The sequence below is a fragment of the Fimicolochytrium jonesii genome, assembly GCF_025526975.1.
Source record: "Fimicolochytrium jonesii strain JEL569 chromosome Unknown EV422scaffold_22, whole genome shotgun sequence".
In the NCBI taxonomy this organism is placed as follows: domain Eukaryota; kingdom Fungi; phylum Chytridiomycota; class Chytridiomycetes; order Spizellomycetales; family Powellomycetaceae; genus Fimicolochytrium; species Fimicolochytrium jonesii.
Genome location: NW_026515689.1, coordinates 472,805 through 494,958, shown reverse-complemented (window position 1 = coordinate 494,958; position 22,154 = coordinate 472,805). Strand labels below are relative to the sequence as shown.

General features: G+C 52.8%; 7 protein-coding genes across 7 annotated transcripts; 2 read left to right on the top strand and 5 right to left on the bottom strand.

The window, feature by feature from the left end:
* The first annotated feature begins 138 nt into the window (after nucleotides 1–138).
* Nucleotides 139–2,019, top strand: EV422DRAFT_188129 (uncharacterized protein). The gene is made up of 2 exons (XM_053065181.1): nucleotides 139–163; nucleotides 271–2,019. The coding sequence occupies exon 2, from the start codon at nucleotides 337–339 to the stop codon at nucleotides 1,831–1,833; it is 1,497 nt and encodes a 498-aa protein (XP_052923403.1). The 5' UTR covers nucleotides 139–163; nucleotides 271–336; the 3' UTR covers nucleotides 1,834–2,019.
* A 358-nt stretch (nucleotides 2,020–2,377) lies between these two features.
* On the bottom strand, nucleotides 2,378–3,613 carry EV422DRAFT_499157 (Golgi phosphoprotein 3-domain-containing protein; the record flags this gene model as incomplete). The annotated part of the gene is made up of 4 exons (XM_053068067.1): nucleotides 2,378–2,417; nucleotides 2,495–2,891; nucleotides 2,979–3,180; nucleotides 3,338–3,613. 4 exons carry the CDS (start codon nucleotides 3,611–3,613, stop codon nucleotides 2,378–2,380), a joined length of 915 nt encoding a protein of 304 aa, XP_052923402.1.
* A 555-nt stretch (nucleotides 3,614–4,168) lies between these two features.
* EV422DRAFT_188355 (uncharacterized protein) lies at nucleotides 4,169–5,816 on the bottom strand. Its single transcript, XM_053065182.1, has 3 exons — nucleotides 5,591–5,816; nucleotides 4,858–5,517; nucleotides 4,169–4,779 (listed from the first exon to the last, which is right to left on the bottom strand). Exons 1-3 carry the CDS (start codon nucleotides 5,722–5,724, stop codon nucleotides 4,341–4,343), a joined length of 1,233 nt encoding a protein of 410 aa, XP_052923401.1. The 5' UTR covers nucleotides 5,725–5,816; the 3' UTR covers nucleotides 4,169–4,340.
* A 2,048-nt stretch (nucleotides 5,817–7,864) lies between these two features.
* EV422DRAFT_569854 (uncharacterized protein) lies at nucleotides 7,865–13,469 on the bottom strand (the record flags this gene model as incomplete). Its single annotated transcript, XM_053072808.1, has 2 exons — nucleotides 7,865–10,038; nucleotides 10,097–13,469. The coding sequence occupies 2 exons, from the start codon at nucleotides 13,467–13,469 to the stop codon at nucleotides 7,865–7,867; spliced, it is 5,547 nt and encodes a 1,848-aa protein (XP_052923400.1).
* A 942-nt stretch (nucleotides 13,470–14,411) lies between these two features.
* EV422DRAFT_538564 (quinon protein alcohol dehydrogenase-like superfamily) lies at nucleotides 14,412–16,755 on the bottom strand. The gene is made up of 4 exons (XM_053070981.1): nucleotides 16,513–16,755; nucleotides 16,398–16,449; nucleotides 15,848–16,331; nucleotides 14,412–15,778 (listed from the first exon to the last, which is right to left on the bottom strand). Exons 1-4 carry the CDS (start codon nucleotides 16,548–16,550, stop codon nucleotides 14,691–14,693), a joined length of 1,662 nt encoding a protein of 553 aa, XP_052923399.1. The 5' UTR covers nucleotides 16,551–16,755; the 3' UTR covers nucleotides 14,412–14,690.
* Nucleotides 16,756–17,795: 1,040 nt separating this feature from the next.
* On the top strand, nucleotides 17,796–18,331 carry EV422DRAFT_499054 (ubiquitin-60S ribosomal protein L40 fusion protein; the record flags this gene model as incomplete). Its single annotated transcript, XM_053068060.1, has 3 exons — nucleotides 17,796–17,898; nucleotides 17,966–18,052; nucleotides 18,135–18,331. The coding sequence occupies 3 exons, from the start codon at nucleotides 17,796–17,798 to the stop codon at nucleotides 18,329–18,331; spliced, it is 387 nt and encodes a 128-aa protein (XP_052923398.1).
* A 488-nt stretch (nucleotides 18,332–18,819) lies between these two features.
* EV422DRAFT_569851 (Sac phosphatase domain-containing protein) lies at nucleotides 18,820–22,147 on the bottom strand (the record flags this gene model as incomplete). Its single annotated transcript, XM_053072807.1, has 11 exons — nucleotides 18,820–18,869; nucleotides 18,935–19,233; nucleotides 19,294–19,536; nucleotides 19,603–19,692; nucleotides 19,763–19,933; nucleotides 19,997–21,134; nucleotides 21,201–21,427; nucleotides 21,489–21,648; nucleotides 21,722–21,926; nucleotides 21,991–22,018; nucleotides 22,083–22,147. The coding sequence occupies 11 exons, from the start codon at nucleotides 22,145–22,147 to the stop codon at nucleotides 18,820–18,822; spliced, it is 2,676 nt and encodes an 891-aa protein (XP_052923397.1).
* Nucleotides 22,148–22,154: the final 7 nt, after the last annotated feature.

Here is a 22,154-nt window from a genome sequence, read left to right as displayed (position 1 = left end):
ACCAGGGCTCGTCGCCGTAGCGAGGCATCGCAGTACCTGTCTGTCATTCCCTCCGGTTGATCCCTCGACACTGAACGGCAGGCGGAGTGACCTCTTCGCGTCCTAGGCGTCCGAAGGTAAACTGGCACACTCCAACGGCGTCAACTTACTCAAAACGGGACAGGTACGTTGGAAGACAGATGAAGTCAAACCTTTTCGGAATCCTCTGGAGAATCCACTGCTCCTTCAACAGTCTGGTGTCTATTCTTTTTTCTGACCTGTAACTTGTAGGTTTCATGTTTCCCGTAGAAATCTACTTCCCGAAGTCATATCCCAAAAAAGTGGAGATCAAAAAGCATGTCGGATTTCCCAGCACTAGGAGGATCCCATCCAACGAGAGAGCTTGGCAGCGTAGGAGCAAACGGGCCGTCACTTCTGTCGTTCTCAAGTATAGCGGGTGGACGAGTACCCGCCGGGGCAGAAGGATCACGGAATGGGATTCCGAATTCGTCGTCCGCTGCTGACTTCACCATCGACGATTTCCCAGCATTGACACCTGGCGGCGGAGGCGGGGGCGGACCGCAACAACAGCAGCAGTTACAACAGGCCCAGCAACAACACCAGCAGCAGTCATCGCAGCATATGCTATCGTCGCATCCTCCAGACTCGCAATTCATAAACCGACCGCCGGGTAATATGCCGACGCCACGCGTTGGTGGGGATGGGGGTGCGATGGTGAATGGATCATCTGGGCCCTCGTTGAATGGTAGTGGAGGGCCAATGTCGCCCATGGGCACCGGCATGGCGTTTGGTGGACCGTCGGTCATAAGCGGGCTACCAGCGGCAGCGAGTTCCGGTGGTGGAAGAGGGCAGATGGGAGGTCCCGGCGGTGGCACGCCTCAGCAGTCGGGAAGTGGGACGAATTCGACTACTCCGTCCAAGCGGCCAATAGGATCCGGCTCGAGTTTCACGAAGGGTCAAGCGTCAAACTCGGAAACGCAGTCTGCGGGGTCGGTGTCGTCACGAGATCCCACCCCAACGCCGCCCGGTGGACCAACGCCCATTCCGCCGGCAGGTACCTCCGACAAGTATGGATTGTATGGACTCCTCGACGTGATACGGCTGACGGATCCAGACGCCAACATGATCCATCTCGGATGTGACCTGACATCCTTAGGGCTGAACCTTTCCTCCAACGACTCCCTATATTCCACCTTCATGTCCCCATTCTCCGAACACCCCACCCTCGGATCCGAACCGCAATTCAACCTCCCAGGCTGCTACAACCTCCTTCAGTCGCCGCCTCCATCGATGACGAAAGTCTCTTCGTTCAGTGACGAGACCCTGTTCTACCTCTTCTACGCACAACCACGCGAGTCCTTACAAGAAGCCGCGGCGCAGGAGCTGTACAACAGAAGCTGGCGGTTCCATAAAGAGCTGAAGCTGTGGGTGTCGAAAGACCGATCCCCCGAATCCCTCGCAGCAGAAGCGGCCATCGCTACGAAAGGTGTCGGGTTCGAACGCGGGATCTTTGTCTTCTTCGACCCGGGCGTGTGGGGCCGCGTGAAGAAGGAATGGGTCGTCTACTACGACCAGCTCGAAGAGCGCGGCGTCCTAACCGGCGGCACATCCACCTCCAGCGCCAGTCCCGTCAACGGCGCATCGACAAACAACGGGGAAGCCTTGTCAAAGTCAACGACCGCCGCAACAAGTAGCGTCGCGGCAACCGTGAACGGGGTCTCGCCGAGCAGGACGTCCGGACCGTCGAATAGTAACTGGCCAGCAGCATCCTCCACATCCCAACCGCCAGCTGCTACGGAAACCCCAACGAAAGCGGTCAAAGCTGGAAGATAAAGGCCCTAAACAGGGCGCACTCATGCGTTCTTGCGGATGTACAAACTACTTAAAATGAGAATACGATATCCCTCCGTTTTTTCTTACTTTTTGCCGGCGTCTTCGGTTCTTTCATTGTTTATTTTGTGCTTTGGTTGTTATGTCAACGCACCGTCTTACACTCCTCACTGGGTTGGGACTGGCGACGGGCGCGGCGCCGATGCATGGTGGTTACTGGTTCTGGTGTTTCACTATTTTGGACGGGACGCTCTCTGCTCCTGTACCCTTATATATATTTTCGTTGCGCTTTCCTGTCACTCAGAGCGACATTGACCGCATTTCAGCGATTCACTGTTGGCAGTAACCAACTGTGGAACCAAGGCCACATTCGGTTTACACTTGATTGCCTCTATTATCGAAAACTCGGTGACAATATATACACCCAAAAGAAGACGCCCTCTCCGCATCGCCCACGTACGGGGAGGGATGCGATTTGTGAATCGTTGGGCGGAGGTTGAGGAAATGAAATCGGAGCCCGTGGTTTCCCACGGAGTGCTGGTCGGTACTAAAGAATGTTGTCCATCTTTGTGTAGACGCTGAACACCCTGTTGAAGTGCGACATATGGAGGTTTGAGTGATATGGACACCTAGCGACGTTTTTCGAGCACGGTTATAAACATACCCAGCCATAACCTCCGTCGTCCCACCCGAAATCGCCTTCTGCGTCAACGAAGCATGTTCCTGCAGCATCTCATCCACCTTCTGAAAACACGACTCCCTCTGCGCATGGCTCAGATGCAACAGCGCGTTCTCCAGCACGTTCGCCGCGTACGCCGCGCAGACCATCGCGACCGTCCTGCGATCTGGGGGCTGAGGGCCGCGGCCGAGCAGGCAGTCTACCGTCCGGCGGATCAGCTCCTCTTTGACGGAGTGGTCGGCTACCGGGTGTGTGGCCATGTCGAAGAGGACGAAGTTGCGCTTTTCGGTTCGCAGGACGCCTTTGTCAACTAGGCCTTTGGCGATGCGTTCGCGTACTTGTTTGAGTTGGTAGTTGATCTTTAGCAGGTTCCATGTTTCGCCTAGTGTGCGGTGAGCGAGTGAGCATCGAACTTGTCGTGACAGACACCATTGCAACCCAGAGCAGCCACAACATGCTCGCTGCATACCACTCAGAAGATCAATCCAACTCGCGATACTCTGCTGATCAATCTTGATCAGCTTCAGGGTCTCGTCCAGAAGCACCTCCCCTGTAGGTCGCTCGTCGATAACTTCTAAAAACCGATCTGCATATGGCCGTTTTCTTATTTCCATGACTGTTTTGACGCGATTTCGTAACGATAGTTCCATGAGGATGCATCCTCGGAGGACCTTTGTGGGAGGACAAACGAGGGGTGCGGTCAGTTTTGCGGAGGTGTGATCGCGAAAGACTTGGGTCTGGAATTGGGTTGCTGATCACAACCACAACGTCGGTCCATCCCGAGTCGCCGCCTATCATATCCCCCTGACTCTCTAACTTTCAACTCACATATGATATATTATCGTTCCAAAACGACAGGTACCCTTGCGCATCCTTTAACCCCATCAACAGCACCTCCTCTAACAGCGTCAGCTTGTTGGACCCCTTCCCGCCCTTATCATAGTCGTCAAAGCCGTCATCGTCCACATCGTTGTCCCCCTGGCGATCGTTCCGCGAGTCGCTGGGCGCCGGGTTGCGTGTTTCGGAGGTCCTGCCCTCTGGGTGATCGTCGGCGCTGTCGGCACCGGCGTTGTTGCGCCGACGTTGCGTCAGACCGCTGGACATTCTTTCTTTGGATGACAACAGTTTGACGGACTTTTGGCGGGGGTAGGTGAACTGACCGAGAATACCACTTGGAGCCTTGCAACGGAGGGGGACTCTATGGTTTGTTCCAACTCATTTGCTCAAGTTCCAGCCAAGACAGAACGAGCAGAACGCGTGTGGGTGCCGCAGGACCGCGGCCGCATTTTTGACATCAAACTGACGCGCGCAGCTTGCATCTCACTCAGCATCTCACTGGACACTTCACTGGGGCGATGGGACAACTGCTTCAACTTTGCAATAGAGATCAGGGTGGAGTCTGGTCCTGTGGAAAGCTGACGAGTAGTCGTCCTCGGCAATCCAAAGGAGATTTTGAACGCGTTGAGGGCAGAGGAAGCAACTTTCATTTCGTATATAGTGGTACATTATACGCCGTACACCCTCCTCTCCATCACAACGACACGTCCTAGTCGCTCATGTTGAACGTTTCTGCTGCCGTGTGCAACTATGGGGTATCTAGGGCTAGAGACTTTCGTCTAATCTAAATGGGGGAGATGTCAAATCCGACGATGCGGGTGAAGGGAATGGTCCGTAATTTGTGGATGGACGGGAGATCACGGTAGGAAACCGGGAAGGCGGAGAATCTGCAGCGGGTTCCACCGCTGTTGCTGCCTCCCCTATTTGAGGCGCGTGCTGGCAATTGAAAGCCGCCGCGGCGGCCGCGACTCATGACGGATAAGCTCAGCGTTCGCTATAACGGGTATTGATGATGTGGAAGCCCCGATGGGGCAGGCCGGCTAGGCCACTGATTAATCGGTAATCGTTCCAAGTACTGTTGCTGATGCAGTCTGGCGTTCTCCGTACTACGCCGTGGTTCAGACATTGAAAGCTCCAGCGCGTGATGCTGAACTTGCCGTGTATGAGGTGCTGGGCCGTGTAAGCGGTGCTGGGCCCTCATCAGGATTGATTCCTCGTCCATCGGCTGGACGTGAGGGGGGATCGAAGATGGCATGCTAGGCCCTGATTGTACTGGGGGGATAGGTACATGCGGGGATATGAGGGTCCCAAGCTGTCGCTCCGTGCTCATTAAGCTGGGTTGGCCGAAGCCCACTTGAGGGTGTGGTGTAGAATGAGTGATCGGAGTGGAAGACGGTTTGACGGTTTTTACTCGTTCCCCTTGCCGTTTGTTTCTGAGATAAAGTTCCGAGGTAAGTTTCAAGGGGCATTGGGAAGCTGGAAGTCAAAGTTCAAGGGCTCCCTATACTCACTGGAACCAGATTTGCACGGCCCTTGGGGTCATGCCAAGTTGTTCGGCAATACGGATGCGAAGGTCGGTCGAAGGAAAATGGGTCTGCGCGAACACGGCGTTCAGGACATGCAACTGACTCGGTGTCGCCCGCTTCCGCTTTAGTTTCGGTGCATTGGACATATCTTGTTCCGGCTCTAGTTCATGCTGCGCCGGTTCATGATGCGCCGGTTCAAGATGCGTCGGTGCTTGTTGACTAGACGAGAACTGGTGATGAATTTGATGCGGCGGGCCTTGTTGTCTGAGGAATGATGGGCCATGTGGCATCGTTTGCTCCACCTCCATAGGATAATGTCCCCGCGAGAAATCTCCGCCGCGTACATACATTTGCGGGTCTCCGATTCCATCCGCCTTGTGCGGAGACGGTTTGTGCGATTCCGTGGCCGTCCGTGAGTGACCATCCTGGAGAGAGAAGTGGTCGGTGTATCGGGCGGTAAGGCGGGTTGGGGGCTCAGGGGAACGTGCTGATGGTGGCTTGAATGGATCGATATATGGTACTGCGGGCCATGGTGGTGGAGCTCCTGGCAATTGCGCAGACATCGATGGAGGGTATGGTTTTGGCAGTACATTTTCTTCCAAGGATTTGAACGAGGGAAGACCTGTGGTAGGGCGCGAGAATTGACTACGGGAAGACACAATGGTAAATATCGAGTGCGAGCCGGTCGTATCGAAGTACCACTGTCTTCAGGACTCACGGCTCTTCGACGGCTGTTGGACTCCGCGCTCGACGGGGCCGGGGCTTCGAGTTCCCAGCGGGCCCCGGAGCAAGGTGGGCGTTCGGTCCGCCGTATGCAGCCGACTCGCCGTTTAGAAGATTCTCGAGCTTCATCCTCTTTAAGCTTATCCTAGAGTGGCAGGGTTTTAACGTTTTCGGGAATCTCGGCTGGTGGGTCGGCGACGAATGTCGTAAATACGCCGGAGGAGGAGGAGAGCGGTAATGAGGGAGATTCTGGGTAATTCCTATCGCGCATATATGGAGACGTCCTTTACTCGAGAATTGATTCTTCAGAACTTTCAGACTCCTGCGGGGTGGTCCGGCCCGGGGAGCGCTATGGATACTGAAAATCTAAGAGGCTGCCAAAGCGTCTGCAGGTACTGTACTACTAAAGGAGTCCGACGAGTGCTGCGGAGACTCTCAAAAGCTTTTAGCCCATACACCTTCGCGTATTCATTTTCGTCGCCTTCTCGTGTTTTGTGCTTGTGGCCGTACGCCGGACGACAATCTGGACGACAATCAGCTAGAAAGGCAAGTCGCCTTTCCATACATCTACAAAATGCCGTGGGTGACAATCCATTGAGATTCCATTCGTTCAACCTTGTCGAGGTGCATGGCTCGGACACTTTGCAGCCCTCGCCTGCCAGTAGCTGCATGGGCAGCATGTCAGGCCGTGGCAGGCATTGGCAAGGCTTAAGAAAAGCAAAACGCCCAAGAGAAGAAAAAAACATACCGAGGCGTTATAAAACTCGAAAGCCCCAGTCTTCGCCCAAAGATCTCATCTTCTCAGGCCTTTTTATGCACGGTGTTGTGATTCCTCCGAGTCATCAATTCTTTCGCGCAGCGCTGGTTCCAGAATCCACGTTGGCGGCGCTAGGGAATCACTGGCTGCCCACATGACGGCCGTTCGGCGCCATAGCTTATCTTTGGTGCCAATCAAGGTCGCAATTAATGTAGTGAACGGACGGTCCGGAAGTTACTGGGATGATGATCGGAAACCGAATAATCGGGTATTACTGGCTTTCGCTATACTGTAACTGGTTGCCCCGATGGTGCAGGCCAGTGGGGGCTGCGGCTATCAACCCCATCGGGCACTGCCGTGTCTGCATCATGCTTGACTTGAATAACGAATTCTCTGAAGGTTGCTGCTCCCGATCTCTGTTGCAACGACTCTTGGAATCTTAGGTGGTGGCTGATGTTGAGGGCGGAGGCGTTCGCAATTTCACAGTCGTACACAGCTTTCGCTTTCACAGCACTGTGAGTACCCTAGCTGAGTTCAAGCTTCCGCGTGCCTCGAGCCTCCCTTGAGGAAGCAGGAGACAGGCAATCTCGGCTGAAGAGGCCTACCGGCTGCAACGCTTACAATCCACAGGACCCAAAATGTCCCTTCGCTCCATGCCCGAATCCGCCATCCGGTCGTTGGCCTGGAAGTATTTTTTAGGCGGGTTTCTGCTACTCCCGTTCTTATGGCTTGTCAACTTTGCATACATGTACCCCGAGACAAGGCGACGAGCGGACCTTTCTGGGACTGTACGACGACGTGAGTATTGCCTGGCGGAAGTTTGTTTGGCTTCTCGCTGGTGCCAGCCCACGTCGGGGGGTTGCCGTGGTGTCACTCCAAAAAGCACGTTTACTGATCAATCTCCTTCCCCATACATGCGCATGGAAGTTGCCCTGGCGTCTTTGGCAGGGTCGATTGTATGGCTGGCCGTGGTGGTGGTGTGGATGTCGGTGTATCTGACACAACGGACAAAATGGGGGTATACGGGGGATCGACTGGCTCAGAACGTTCCATTAGGGACTTGATGCTACGTACCGGCAGGACAAACCTTACGTGGACTATTGCGGGAGGGCTTCGTTTGCTGGAAGTCTGTGAATGCGAACGCCATACATGTCCTACGCGACGGACCAGATACAGCAACAACGGATGCTTGCGAACTGGCGTCAGTGAGCAAGAAGGGCACTAGGTTACTTGCCTCCAGTGGACCTGGACGACGTCGCAGTCCCATACCCGACGAGCTTCTCTCCCTAGCACAACTTATACCAGTGCACCTGCCTCAACCCGTCTGTGCGCAGATGCGACTCCGCTGAACGGGATATTTGAGCTAGGTCCCACGACCCTGACTGGACATCGGCAAATCCCGCGATGAGTCGGTGATTTACATCAGTTACGTTTCGATAAAAACATTTACAGTTACTTTGTCCGTGGAAGTATGCTCCACAGCTCTTCCTATATACATTGTCCCCTCAGAATTTAATGTCCAAGACCCATTTTGTACATTTGAAGCTCGCGGATTTTTCGGTCCACGACTGAGATGACATCTTCTGCTGACCCGGATTTCGTAGACTTCATCCCGTGCTGCTCATGACAGACTCGGAGTTGAGCTTCCGCCGACATCTGGAACCCGGCAAATTGTTGCAGGAGAGCCTGATGTTCTGCAGTGCAACTCTCCAGAATACTTTCGTACGCATTTCTTTCCGCTTCCCAATGCTCTCTCTCGGCTTCCCATTCAGACCGCTCCGTATTCCACTGTTCCCTCTCAGCTTCCCATCCGTCTTTCTCTGACCTCCACGTATCCTTTTCCGCCACTAACTGCCTTATCAGCTCACTCAAAGACCCGTCTTCATCAGCTATTCTTCGCCGTGAAGACCCATTCGACAGCAATGTGCTGGAGGTGCCGTGACTTGAGCGTGCAGGTAAACTCCTAGAGTGGCCGTCCTCCTGCCATGCCAGCGCCCGACCTTGGCTCACAATTCCAACTCTCATAGCCCTCAGTTCCCGATTCTTCTTCATGAGAACCCGCAGTTTTTTCTGATATGCTTCGCGCTCCCTCGTCTGGCTCTCCAGTCGATCAACCTGCAACGATTGCCGCTGTACTGTCAGGTAGCGCACGTTCTCTTTCAGAGTTTCCTCTATTGCTCGAGCCACCCCAACTTCTCTCATCAGCCGCGCCTCGGACGCGCTAGCATCGTCTGCCTTTCGATAGGCCAAGTTCCTTTCCCTCTCGACTTGTTCCAACTTGCTAGTAAGATTCGCCACCATGTCATTTTGGGACGCGTTGGCGCGAAGTAAACCGTTGTGCTGTGCGGTCAAGGCTTCGAGCTGCGATGCGAGTCGAGCGACTTCCTTCCTCGCATCGTCACGCTCGGAGCGGTTTGCTCTGTTGGTTTCAATCAGAGCGTTATAACGAGCGTTGGTCTTGCCGTAAGTTGCTCGCAGAGACTCAAACTGCGCTCTACCATGCTCAAAGGATTGTTTCAAGCTCTTGTATTTGTCTGTCAGTTCTCGGAATTCCTGGCGCTCTCGAGAACGCGCATCTTCTGCTCCGTTGATCCGCACAGCGGCCTCCTGGAGACCTTTCCGCGCATCCGTGAGGTCGCTTTGTAATTCAGCTACTTTCGCATCGGCTTTAGACAGCTTCTTGGCGACATCAGAGTGTTCAGCCGCTTTGGCGACCAATGCGTCCGATCGGTCTTGCAAATCACTTTGGCATTGCGCCAAACTTTTCCGCAGTTCTTTGTCGTTTTGCGCGGCGTCATTGCCCAACTGCTCAATCTTCTTTGCCATCATGGCGATCTCTTCTCGGAGTTCGAGCGTCTCCACATCCTTCCGCGCGATTTCCGCCTGCGAATTCACCAACTGGTCCTGCAATGATTGGACTTGGGCGGTCCAATCGTTTTCCACTCTTTGTAGTTCCGAGAGCTTTGTATCCATTGCCAGCAGCTTTGCCAGCAAATCTGAAACCTGTCGATTCTTCGCTGCGATACTCTCCGTGCCAGTACTGATTTGTTGGAGCTGCTGAGCATTCGCGGTTGCCAGCGTAGTTTTCTCTTCGTTCAGCGTAGAAACAAGCTCCATTCGATCAGCAAGGGTCATCTCCAGCTCGGCAATGCGAGAGTTTTGCGCATTGGTGATTTCTTTCAGCTCATCAAGCTGTGCTGATAAGGCATCGACCTGACCGACAAGATTAACCGCTTTCTGATGACTATTGCGACTGCTCTCATCGTATGACACTGAAGCAGAAGTGATAGCGCTTTTAGCCTCAGTAAGTTCAGCTTCAATCGTCTCTACTTTTTGCTTTTCCGCTGCGAGATCAACTTCTAGCAACTGAGCCCTATTTTGCTCCTCACGAATCTGTGTTTTGAGGGCCGCAATTGTTCGAGTTGCTTCGATACTCGCGTCCGGCTCGCCTGAGAGTCGGGCAGGTTTATGACGCTCATCATCTTCGTCGTCGATAGAGACGGGAGCAATATCGACGGCATCATTGATCTCCTTCAATTGGATTGTGATACCGAGCGGGCAGACGGTTCGATAGGCCTCCAGCCATGCCTGCTTGGCTTGCAGCGATGGCATCAAAAACACGAAACGGTCCAGACCGGGGCGCGTGAAGTCCCTGTTCTTCTGCTCAAATTCCAGAAGGGTGGTAGCTGTGGAACATGGAATCAGATCATACCTTCTGACTGAGCACTAGCGAAGCTTACTTACCTGCTTGAGTGCTCTTATTGCGTACATCGGCAACGGTACAGTCTTTCAGAAGGACGTTTTCCATGAGGTGATATTTGTCCCTCCAATCTTTCCGCGCAAACAGCAGAGAGTCGTTGAAAAGGAAAAGCACCCTTGCCTTCTTGGTATCGCCGAATGCAACAGACACCATGTCCTCACGAAGAAGGTGGCGTGTCGGCGAGACGAGCAGAATTTTCTCTACAAAGTCTTGCTGGATGTCTTCCAACTTGCGCAGATTTTCCACCTGACCCGAAGCTCCATTCACAATATTGAGAATGCATTGAATTCGCTCCAATGCCTCGGTCAAGACGGTAAAGTCCAGAGACCTCTCGGAAGTGAATCTCAATATTTCCTTGATGAGCAAAGGATACTTGCATATACGCTGCACAGGCTTGATCAAGAAACCGCCAAGATCCAAGCGCCGCGTTATCCCTTGCCGGTACATGTCCTCTAGATAGGAGCGGTATGGCCCTTTTGACTGCATCAGACTTTGATGCTTCGCTACCGACGTTTTCTGCTCCCGGCAATAAACCGTGTACGTAGTCAAACGGTCCATGATCTGAAGAAAGATCCCCCCAATTTCGTCGACTGTCGGTTTGACGGCGCATAGATCTTCCAACGCAGTCAGCAATTCCTGGCTAACCGGAAGAAGCTGCTCGACATTAGCGAATATAACATCGACGGTCTTCGAGGGTATTATTTTCCGTTCAACAAGTGGCCTCTTGAAGAAGGAAATTATGATATGAAGGTCCCGAACATAGTCCCGCTCAGTATTCATGAGCTCGTATACCGCCGCAATCCGCTTCTGTTCTTTTTGGCTCATTTTTAGGACAGCAGCATCGCCAACTAAGGTTTGCCATACGTCCATTTTGGACGCCGGAAGGTCCTCCACATTGAATGACGTGTGAGATGCCGCAGTAGCCGAGAATCGATCGCTGTCACTCAAGGCACGAGAGGATGCCTGGAACATGCTCAACCGATTAGACGCGCCTTTCGGTAATAGAAATGACAATCGCTTGTTCGGTGACGAAGAGTTCAATGAAAGGTTGGATTCGTCGGGCACGTTCCCCGCGCCAGGAAGCGTTTTGCTGTTTCGCGGCAGGCTGTTACTGTTTCGCGGCAAGCTGTTACTGCTTGACGCGAGGCTCGTATCGACTGAAGCTTCTTCAACCGCGGCAAGTGTCATGCCAATATCCATTGGACCAGAACTGTCTTCTGTTATATCTGTCGCCACAACTGGTGAGGGCGCTGACTGGGACCGCAGTCGGTTCTTCTTTTTGGCCGAATTTGTGGAAGGTGGCGTTGAGGTACCAGCGGTTTGTGGCTTTTTTGTTGAAAGTCTCTTGAGACTGTACCAAGACTTCCTTTTAGATTGATCCCCACCTTCTACCTCGGTACATGCCTCCAGTTCGGTTGAAGGCACCTGCAAACTCTCTAACTGGTCCACAGGCTCAACGTAAGAGGCTACGAGTGTCGACGGGAACCAGCCACTTTCCGCATGTTTGCTCCCAAGATTCTTCATCCCTTTCCACCATCCGCCTTCCGGGGCATCGACGATCACGATAATATCTCCGACACTCAGATCCAGCTCATCTGCTTTTGTCTTCGAGAAAGTGCTTCTCGCAATGACCTGTGCTCCCCGATGAACATTCAGAGGTGGTTCCCACGATTCTTCGATCATTGGTGACCTCTCTGGCGGTGCTGGCTCTTCAATGCTCAAAGAATATGTATCGTCTTCGACCGGGCTTTGTATCTCCTCCATCGCTGTCTCGACCACAGGTGGTGGTTCCCACTTTTCAACCTCCACACACGACGCAGGAAAGAACCCCTGCCGCCCGTTATTCTCGCCCCAGGATCGGTTTGTGCCAAACCACCAATATTCGTCACTTGACGCAGGTTGAAGATCAAGGTCCACTACATCCCCGACGTCCAGCTGAAGCTCATCGTCCGTTAGAGCAATGTGAGCGGTCAACACCCGTAGGCATGTACCCTTCGCCGGCCCAGGCGCCTGGGCTGTATGGGCCGTGCCATTTTCGGTTTGTTTGTCGAGGTCATCAGCGGCTCTGCCAGCAAAATTTGCTGATGAAAAAGAGTCTTCGGTGACATTGGTGGGCAACGCAGTGATGGGAGACTCCGGTTCGATCACGTTATTCGGTGCAGGCGGATGCTCCTGATCAGCAAGACGAGAGGTTTCGTTGAGGCCGGTGCTCACTCTACCAGCGCCTTCCCCGGATATTCTGAAGTTTTTCGTAGTGTTGTTATCGATTGGCTGTTCCTCACCCTGTTCCTCAACTTGCGATTTGCCCGGCTCAGCAAGATTCGCAAACTCGCTGGCACCTTCATTCACACTGGCAGCGGGTTCCTCACATACGCTATAGTCTTCCGCCGCAGTGTTCGTGGCTCCAGTCGGCCGCGGGGTCGGATCCTGACTCTCGTCCGGCGTTTCCCTGAGACCAATATCCGGTTTGGCGGCGGTCTCTGGCAGGATAGTAGGTGCAGGCTGCGCTTCGGTCGCTTCTAACGGCTCACGCGTAGGTGTCTGATCATCAAGATGCGGGCTTTCGCTGGGCTCTGCTCTCACTGTAGCAGCGGCACCGCCGACTGTTCCCAGCTCCTCCGTCACAAGTTCTAGCTCTCCGCGAATAGCAGACTCCCCTTCCTCAGTCTCCACAGGCCTAAGCTCTTGATAACCCACTTGGAGTGCATCTTGCTGATCGCGATGGTGGGACGATTGCTGGGCAACGCGGGGATCGGTTTGGGCATTCAATAACTCGGCTATGATCACATGACCGTCAAGAGCGGCGTCATTAATCGGAGTTTCGTGCGTTGACTCGTTGACAGCACTAAGAGGGCGTCCGGTCAATGCAGCAGGAGCACCGCCGTCCGCATTGAGGCCTTCGCCGTCGTCCTGATGATTGTTGCTGAATTCGTTCTCCCCTTCCGACGAAGTTTTTGATAGTGGGCGTAATGTTGTGCCATGCGTCGATCCTTCATCCCTAATATCAGCGTCCAACTCAGGTATGGTCGGAATCGAAGCATGCGCCGAGTCCTCCATCGATCCCGGAAAGGAGTAATCGCTGCCAGGAGTGCTTTTGGGAAGTGCATCCTTTATCGAGGACAACGTGGGCAATGACATTCCGGTCTCTCTCTGCCTCTCTTCGAAGGGTTGTAATGGTTCTGACGACCTCCTCGTCCTGGCGACGGCTGCATAGCTGAGGCCTGGTTTCACCGCCGTGGCGGGGTTCCCCGTCGTTTTGAAGCCCGCCATGCAGTCCATTGAGCTTCCGGATAGCTTCTTGGTGATGTTTGCTGATGAGCCCAAACTCGGAAACTCATGCTCCGCGTATGGCTCCATTGTTCCGAGGTTTGCGAGAGGAGCATGGATCTAGATCTAGAGTTTGCTTCGCGACTCACTAAAAGAGTTCAGTGATTCTGTTTCGACGAGAACCAGAGATGGGAGGGCATGCCAAAATGTATTGCAGCGTCGCAACTGACACCTGTGTCGGCAAAGAATCTAGTTCAAGGAGGAGGTAATGCCCAACGGAACTTAAGACCATTTAAAGTTACGCTAACCATCAATGCCTATGAGACTGACACCTTCAAGCAGTGACACTTCTGCCGAAGAATGACACATGCGAGAGGCCGGACTTGGAGCCGCGACAAGTCTCGCAACAGCAACGACAACCTTCGAGTGGCTCGCAGACGCAGACAGTCGAGCATGCGGAACTGGCATCTCCGCCTGCAGTGTCATCCCAGCAGGGACGTTACACTTGCGCAGAGGGAACTTGACCGACAGAAAAGTGCAATGGGACGACGACATGGTGGATAATGAGGGGCTAGGGAAGAAGAGCAGTAAAGGTATGCTTGTCTTCCACAAGGACCTGAATCTTTGGACTCTCCCCAATGCAACCGATATACTATACTTCCCACACGTTGCATAAAGTATGCTGCATATTCCCCAAGCCTCACAACCCAGACAACACATCTTCGGACTCTGAATTATCCTCCGGGTCAGAAGCAGACGATCCGAGTAAACCAAACGCATATGAGAGGGAGCCAAAGTCCGTGAGAAGGCATCCGAAACGGAAAGGGAAGGCCAACTCGTACCACCATCATGAGCACGTGGAAGAGTGCAGCCATAACAACGGACCCTCTGGGAGTGGATCGACGTCGGCGGAGATGCAAGAAGGGCCGGACGGTTTAGGATTGACGCCGCGGCAATCAGCTAATTCCCCTGCACGCATCAGCTTAGAGGTGTTTGTCAACGAAGGTTCTCTTCCATTTTTGGCTTTTGGCCCCGCACTCATTCAGGGTTAGCATTGTATCATAGACTGAAACGTATCGATATGGACTCTCAAAATAATGTTCATGTGATGAAGTGAGGTGTCTTCATTATTGATGGGGTTGCTGCTATTGCCAATTTCGCGACGATATTCATCAAATAGAGCACATACAAAATCTGCCTAGTTTATCATGAAATTACGGTTCAAAGAACCGGAGGGCCAAAACAATGTTGACGCAGCCAAATTCGACTATTTCCGGAAGGAAACTACTAGGTCGCCGCCTCCAACGATAGCTAACTCGACGACGATGCGGTTACTGGCGCGGGTAGCGCCCCGCTAGGAAGCATTGGCATCCCCAAGAACGGCGACACGGGCAAAAAGTCCCACACCCGTATCGAGCCATCCTCTCCACCCGAAATGATCTTCGTGTCCGTCATGCAACAGCAGTTGACCGCCCCCCGGTTTCCCTCCAACTCCAGCATCGCCTTGCCACGCTCTATGTCCCACACAATGATCTTCTTATCCTGCCCACCGCTGACAATCCGCAGGGAGTCGACGTCAACGCACCAAACCCCCTCGACGTGACCAAACAGGGTCTTGATTTCTTTTCCAGTGGTGAGACACCAGATTTTGATCGTATTGTCGAGAGAAGCGGAGACAAGGATCCCGCCGGGGATGGTGATGCCGTTGATACGAAGGGTGGAGTGCGGCATGAGGGTTTGGATGCTCGAAATCTGACCGACGTGGCCACTGAACGTGCGAACCTCCTGCCGCGTCTCAAGATTCCAATGCTTGACGGTCAGGTCGTCTGAACACGAGAACAAATTTTGTTTGTCCAAAATTTGGACCTTGTTGACCCAGTCGGTATGGCCAGTCAGCTGGAAGCAGCAGGCTGCCGACAGATCCCAGACGCGGATCGTGCCATCGGTGGACCCCGTAGCTAGCAGTTTGCCGTTGAAATTCAAGCAAACGACGCCGGCAGCATGTCCCTCCAAGACTCGGACACACTCGAAAGTCTGCATGTTCCATATGCGGATGGTGCGGTCCATGGAGCCTGAAACTATCTTGGTGTCATCCATCTGGATGCCGCGCACACACCGGGTGTGACCCGAGAGTATTTTGATGCACTCCATCGTATCAACGTTCCACACACGGATGCTGTAATCGTAGGAGCCCGTCACAAGTAGCGAACGGGCCTCATCGTAGTACATGCACATGACGCTGTCCGTGTGCCCAGTCAGCTCGGTGAATGCGTAATTGCCACCTCGCCAATTCCGCTCGACAACGAGCCGTTCAGCGTATATCTCCTTCCATGGCCGCTTCCGCTTTGCAGCTGGTGGCGGGGATAGTGGAATCAACGCTGGGAGAAGTCCCGTCGAGGCTGTATGTCGAGAAGGATTGAGGTAAGTACCTGCGATGAAGTTGGGCTCAAACAAAAACAGGAACATACATGACTCGTCCTCAATCTTTGTGCACGCATCAATCTTCCTCCTTTTGGTGTCCGGAACACTGTCCGAGGCCTCATCGTGCGCCGTATCTTTGATGGGTGCAGCTTTCCTCTTCTTGTCCATCAGCGGTAATCCCCAACCGCATTTCTTGCACTTTTTGTCGATATGCTGCTCACACATGCGATGCCATATTATGTCGTCGTCCGCCAGTTTCCGCCATGAATGCGAGACCTGAGCGGCATGGCATAACGCTTTCGCATCCAAATATTGCAAGATTCTGATAGACAGCTCTGCCGGCAGGCTAGCAATGATGTCTACGCGCAAAAGCGGCCCGAGAGCCGATGATATGTGCGACAGTTGGGGAAGACAGCAATGGTCCATCAACCCGTCAAGGATGAGGGGCCGCAGTATACGTGGCGCCGCAGTAAATTGGTCCCATATTCGGGTCACAAGATCTCTGTCGCCGATGGACAACGCTTCCAACCGCTGCAGGAAATGGCGAGTAAGATGAGATCTCCTTCCCACTGAAATATCACCTGAAAGGCAACCAACCTTGCGGACATTTTCGTGCATCACATCGCACTTGTTCGAGTTTGGCCGGTGCCTAAGGAATAATTGTTAATGCTCGGTAATTCGAGCCGGAAGGGAAAAGCGCCACGAACTGTACCTGTAGCAGAAATGTGGTTTGACGACCTCTGTGCTCATCTTTGCAGTGATACGACGTAGGTCGTTGGTATAGTTTGGATATTTTGCTTTCGAGAGGAAATGGGGGATGCCGGCCACCTTTTGTCTTCATGCACCTTTGAAGACAGGACCCGAAGCGGGACAGCAGAGGTGGGGTCGATCACTTGTGCGAGATCATTTATGGCGCGTACTAGTGGCGCTAGTGAGAAGCATGACGTGATCACCGGCCCCTCCCACGATCGTCAAATTGCGCTCAGGTCAGCAGGGCTTTGAGATTAGTCGGGCGCGTCCGACTCGCTTGTCATCGCGCAACTTTAGGAGCCGGATAAGAAACGGCTTAGAAATGCTCAATGTAATACATTTGACATTTGACCAAACAGCAAATGAGCATGGAGAGTTGAGCATATAAGAACCCGGGAACCCTTGCATCGTATTGCGCGGGGTGCCAGTCGAAAGACGTGCTTTATCCCTGTGGAAATGGCTTGCATGATGAGTCTCGAAAGGCGTACATGCATGGGACATATTGGAGAGTGCATTCCTACAGTATGAGTGGTGGTTAGTATATAATCCGGGAGACTCTTGTTTTCGAGTCTCCATCAGGTCTCCATGTCCTATGTATGTATGTACAGTATGGACGATATATGAAGACTCGAAGGCGCCGAACGCGTTGGTTGATTATGTAATCATCGTGGTTAGGGTTCGGGAGTCGGCGTGCCCACACATCCGTCCCAAGCGTCGCTCGAGATTTGATTCTTTCACACGTCTAATTAACGAGGAGTGGCATCAGGTAGGCATCCATCCATCCATCCATCCACACAGCACAACGAACCTGCGAAGGTAGCGAGGACTGCGGGGCTGGACGACGAGAGAGGAGGGGGCTAAGTTGGAAGATGGGTCAGCAGGCACGAAATGTCGCAGGAAGGGAGAATTGCTGCCTGTGGGAACAGTGATGGTGGACATGTCGACATGAGAGGCCTCCCATTTGGCACGGAATCGACCGAGGGCGAGGAGTGTTGCAGTAGCCACACAGAGAGTGCAGTTGGCCCGAACGAGAAACCGAACGTCGACATGATAACTGGGAGTTGTGGGTGCGAACATGGGAATCCAGCATGGATGGGAACGACTCTGGAAGAGACACAGGGGGTGGAATCGCCGTTTGGGAAGAGACTAGAAACCGAACCCTCGAAACCCCGGTGTCGGAAGACGTGGAAAAACTTGGTTTCGTTCGGAATCTGATCAGGCATTTCTCTCGCATCGACAGCAACCATGCAGATCTTCGTTAAGACCCTTACGGGGAAGACCATCACCCTTGAGGTGGAGAGCTCCGACTCTATCCAGAATGTCAAGGCTAAGATCCAAGACAAGGAGGGTAGGTAGTCTGAAAGTGCGATTTTTCCCGCCATGGAACTCCGGCTCACGTTATTCTATTCCTGCAGGTATTCCCCCGGACCAGCAGCGTCTCATCTTCGCTGGAAAGCAACTCGAGGATGACAGGACTCTGAGCGACTACAACATTCAGAAGGGTCAGTGTCGTTCACACCACATGTGGGGAGTTCGGGTGGAAAGAATATGAGGCTCACATTCAATTGTTTGCCCTGTTTTCAGAGTCCACCCTTCACCTTGTGTTGCGTCTTCGTGGTGGTATCATCGAGCCCTCCTTGAAGGCTCTTGCCTCCAAGTACAACTGCGAAAAGATGGTTTGCCGCAAGTGCTACGCCCGCCTTCCTCCCCGTGCGACCAACTGCCGCAAGAAGAAGTGTGGACACACTAACCAGCTTCGCCCTAAGAAGAAGTTGAAGTAAACATTTTGAACCCCGGGGGATTACGATATTCGCCGAGAGAGTTTGTTGGCGGGATTTACAGATCGTCAACACTCGGGAAGCGGAGGTCGGTCTACTCATTTGGAGAAGGCGGATGGTTGGGCCGATTTCACCACTTGTCATGTATACAATTTTTACCAATCAATTTCCTGTGCTTCAACGTTCTTTGGATAATTCTTGGGGACGGGCGCAACGGCAGGGTCGATTGTGGGATGGCAGCAGATTATTGGGTGAGAACCATAGCCGACAACAAACATTCGACCGCGAAGGAAACTATGGACAGAAAGTGGGATACACCAGGAAAAAGCATGTACAAGGGATACTCGACACGCGAAGAAACAGAGCTCTACAGCCTACTATGCAAGAGAAAACACCGTGATATATACAAAAGGCGATGGAGTCATAGAGCGGCGGTTGTTACCCGGCTTCTTTCCCGTTCCCTTTCTCTCTCGCGATCCCGTTCACCCACTTTAGGCCGCGATGAGACGAATTTGCCAGTAGACAACCACTTTGCATATGCCTGAAGGAGGGAAGAAGGGCATCAGAATCTGTCAATGACCGCACTCACTTGAAACTATTAACTACGCACCGTCTGCTTGGGCACGTCGCTCCTCGCAACCCCTGGCCCTACATAATTCGCCGTCCGTGACGAGTTGTCCACATAATGCACATACAGAGCCTCATCCCTGGAGTCCACATTCAGCGATAGCGGCCCGCTCGATCCTGCAAAATGACTCCGCGATTTCGATGTGCCTCCTCGTGGGGTTGTGCGACTGACGTATTCCTCAAATATGGGGTAGTCGGCGTGCGAGGCTTGTGTGTGCGGGGCAAGGTCCACTGTAGGGGTGAGCAGTGCCGACGCGGCCTTGAACTGGTGAACATACCTATCCAAAGCAAACGTTAGAACCGTATCCCTCGTTCGACCTCGATTCGATGTTTCTCACCGTTTATACTCCTTCAACTCAGAAGTCGGAACTTGAGGATCCACAAGCCGCGTAGCCAGCGCACTCGTGGTCCACCAGGGCGCCGAAGACTCTTTGATGACACCGGTTTTGCTTGACTTCCCACCTTCTGCATTCCCAATGTTTTCTTTGTTACGGGCTTTTTCGGATGCAGCATCCTGCCGCGTTGTGTGACTATGGTTGTTTGTCAGTTTGAGCCAGCGCCGAACGCCGCCGATATTCAAGCTACGTGAATTGCCGACGTGAGTCTGACGAAGTGTGCTTAAGGGTGTACATGAGACATGATTTTACCTGTATATCATGAGATACCTATTCGATTGCGCCGGATTGACGCGCACTGTGAATGGGCTATGATCCAGCACATCATCCCTTGTAGGCAGCCTTGAATGACGTTTCTGAGTTCATGAATCTGACCATCGTAACGCCAGGTCCTATGCGAACTTCCACTCACCTCGTACTCGTACTGATCATGTTGAACGCAAAAAGCTTGCTGAAGGATGTATACAGTTTGATTCGGTAGTAGTCCACATAGAACGCATTTCCGCGGACAGGGGCAATGGTCATAGCGGCGGAGTGCTCTTGCTGCAGCTTCATAGCGTCGTCGGTATACCAATGAGTGTAACTATGGGATCATTATGCTTAGATTCACAACATTCCGCTGAAAAGTCCACGAGCCTGTGCTCACCTTCGCTTGACCCGTCGTTTCCTTGGTTCTTCGTGGTGCAGGTAGTAATCCGAGCTCAAGTCCCAGAGCGCAGCTGCAACATTCATATGCGGTACAAAATGGCCCAAGAACAAGTTGATCGCCTCTTGTTTCTCAGCATCTGTGAATGAATTGCTGTAGTATCGACGGATACTCTCAATCATGTCTCGAGAGTGGCTCGTCCAAGGACTGATCTTCCGGTACGTCTCCATCGTGTTGACCAGGTGCGATCCTCCGTATTGCAGCGCAATCGTGTCTCCATGGTCATGATACATGGCATTTAGTAGGTTGATAGCGTCGGTATCGAAGGGTACAGACGGGTGTTCCAGCACCCCTAACGCGTAGAGCTGATAGCCCAACGCACATTTGCCGATGACGAACTGAGCAGCATTCGTACGGTCCAAGCAATCGATGCAATTCGTCCGAACGACTCCGTGCTGTCTCCGGCCCATGATGCGGACCACGTCGTCCGGATGGTCTTCGAGCAAAGCACGATGTAGCGCGTTCTGGTACGGTTCGGGTCCGCTGTGGAAGAACCCCGTCGTCTCCAGGACTTCCTCTCCCAGATTCTCCAGCACGCCTATCACATCCTGGTCATGGCTTTTGGATGCACGGGCCATATCCCACGCAATGTACTTGATCTTCTTGTCAGGTGGCAAAAACTGATTCAGATACGAGACCGCTTCAGTAAACTCGTCCAGAAGAATCGACTCTCTGCGGTTCTTCTCTTTGCTTTTCACGAGGTTCAGTACGATAATTGGTCCCCCGTACCGGAGGAACATATTGTCGAAGTGAAGAGCCGCTGCCGAGAAGTACGGATCGATCACATTGAGTTCGATGGGTGGCTTCGCCACCATGCCTGCGGTCTCCTGGCTCCAAAAAAGTGGAATAGATCCACGATGCTGCACAAATGATGTATAGCCGGGTTTTGTTCCGTAGCGACCAGGAGGATGGTAAAAGGAAGTGGTCGTAGCGTCAGAAACAATTTGCTCCGTTTCAACATCATTCGCAACATATCCTTGATCGTTGACACCCCGTTTGAGAAAGCGCGCCCCGGCAAAGTAGCGCGACCGACGTGCAATGAGGGCTACATATATGCTACGCCCGTACACAGAGATCTCTTTTCATAAAAGAAATGTCAGATGTTGCAACGTTCCTTGCAGATGTGCGGAGATGTTTGACGTACTTGATTGATCCACGAATCCGTGGATTATAGGTAACACCCAATCCGATTTCATGGAATCCATGCCCTGTCGGAGTAGGTAGCTGTTCCACACGAACATATCGTTATATTCAAAATTTTCCTTTCCATCGGCGGAGCTCAAATTCCATTGCAAGGTCCGCGTAATGTCGTATGTGTAGCTGAAGTAGAAGTTCTTGCTGAGGTCGACATGGCCGAAGACTTGAACATATCTGTGGGTACGTCATTGAGGGCAAGGCCGTGCAATGCCGTGGAGCGTCGGGCACTCTTTACCTTGCTTCATCTGCCTTCTTGTCCAACTTGGCTCCAGGACCAGGCACGCTGACCGCCATGGTATCATCAATATGGTAGATGTAATGTCCGCCAATAAGCGCCACTGGACTTCGCTTCACGATGAGAATGATATAATATCCCTCCAAAAAACGGATGAAACCTGAAAGCAGACGAAGCGCGATCAGCCCAACCTTCGATGTTGTCACATTCCAAAAACCAATGCCAACACACACCGACAATGCCAAAAAAAGAGGCAACTTTATGCAGACCGCCAGAACTCTTATTTCCGGTTTCGATCATGGTCAAGAGCTCCTGGATTTCAACCTTTGTGTAAACAACTTCATCGTCGATGATGTTCAGTTCATTCCCATCCGTTCGGTCAATTTTGAGCACACGGAAACGCTCATCACTCTGATTTGAACCGACTATGAAGAACCGCTGTGGACGGGAAAAAGGTTGGTGTCCGTCTCGGAAAAGAAGGGTGGCATAACACCCAACATACCGTACGGGTTTCGTACAGAATGAACTTGCTGGAAAATGCAATGTGTCAGTTAACCATAGACTAAAGATGGCGAACGACAATTTGGCTCTCACTTGAGAACTAGATGATGTTCACCGTCAGGCTGAAGGTAGGGAGGTGCGGTTTGCGCCGCCGACATGGTGTGA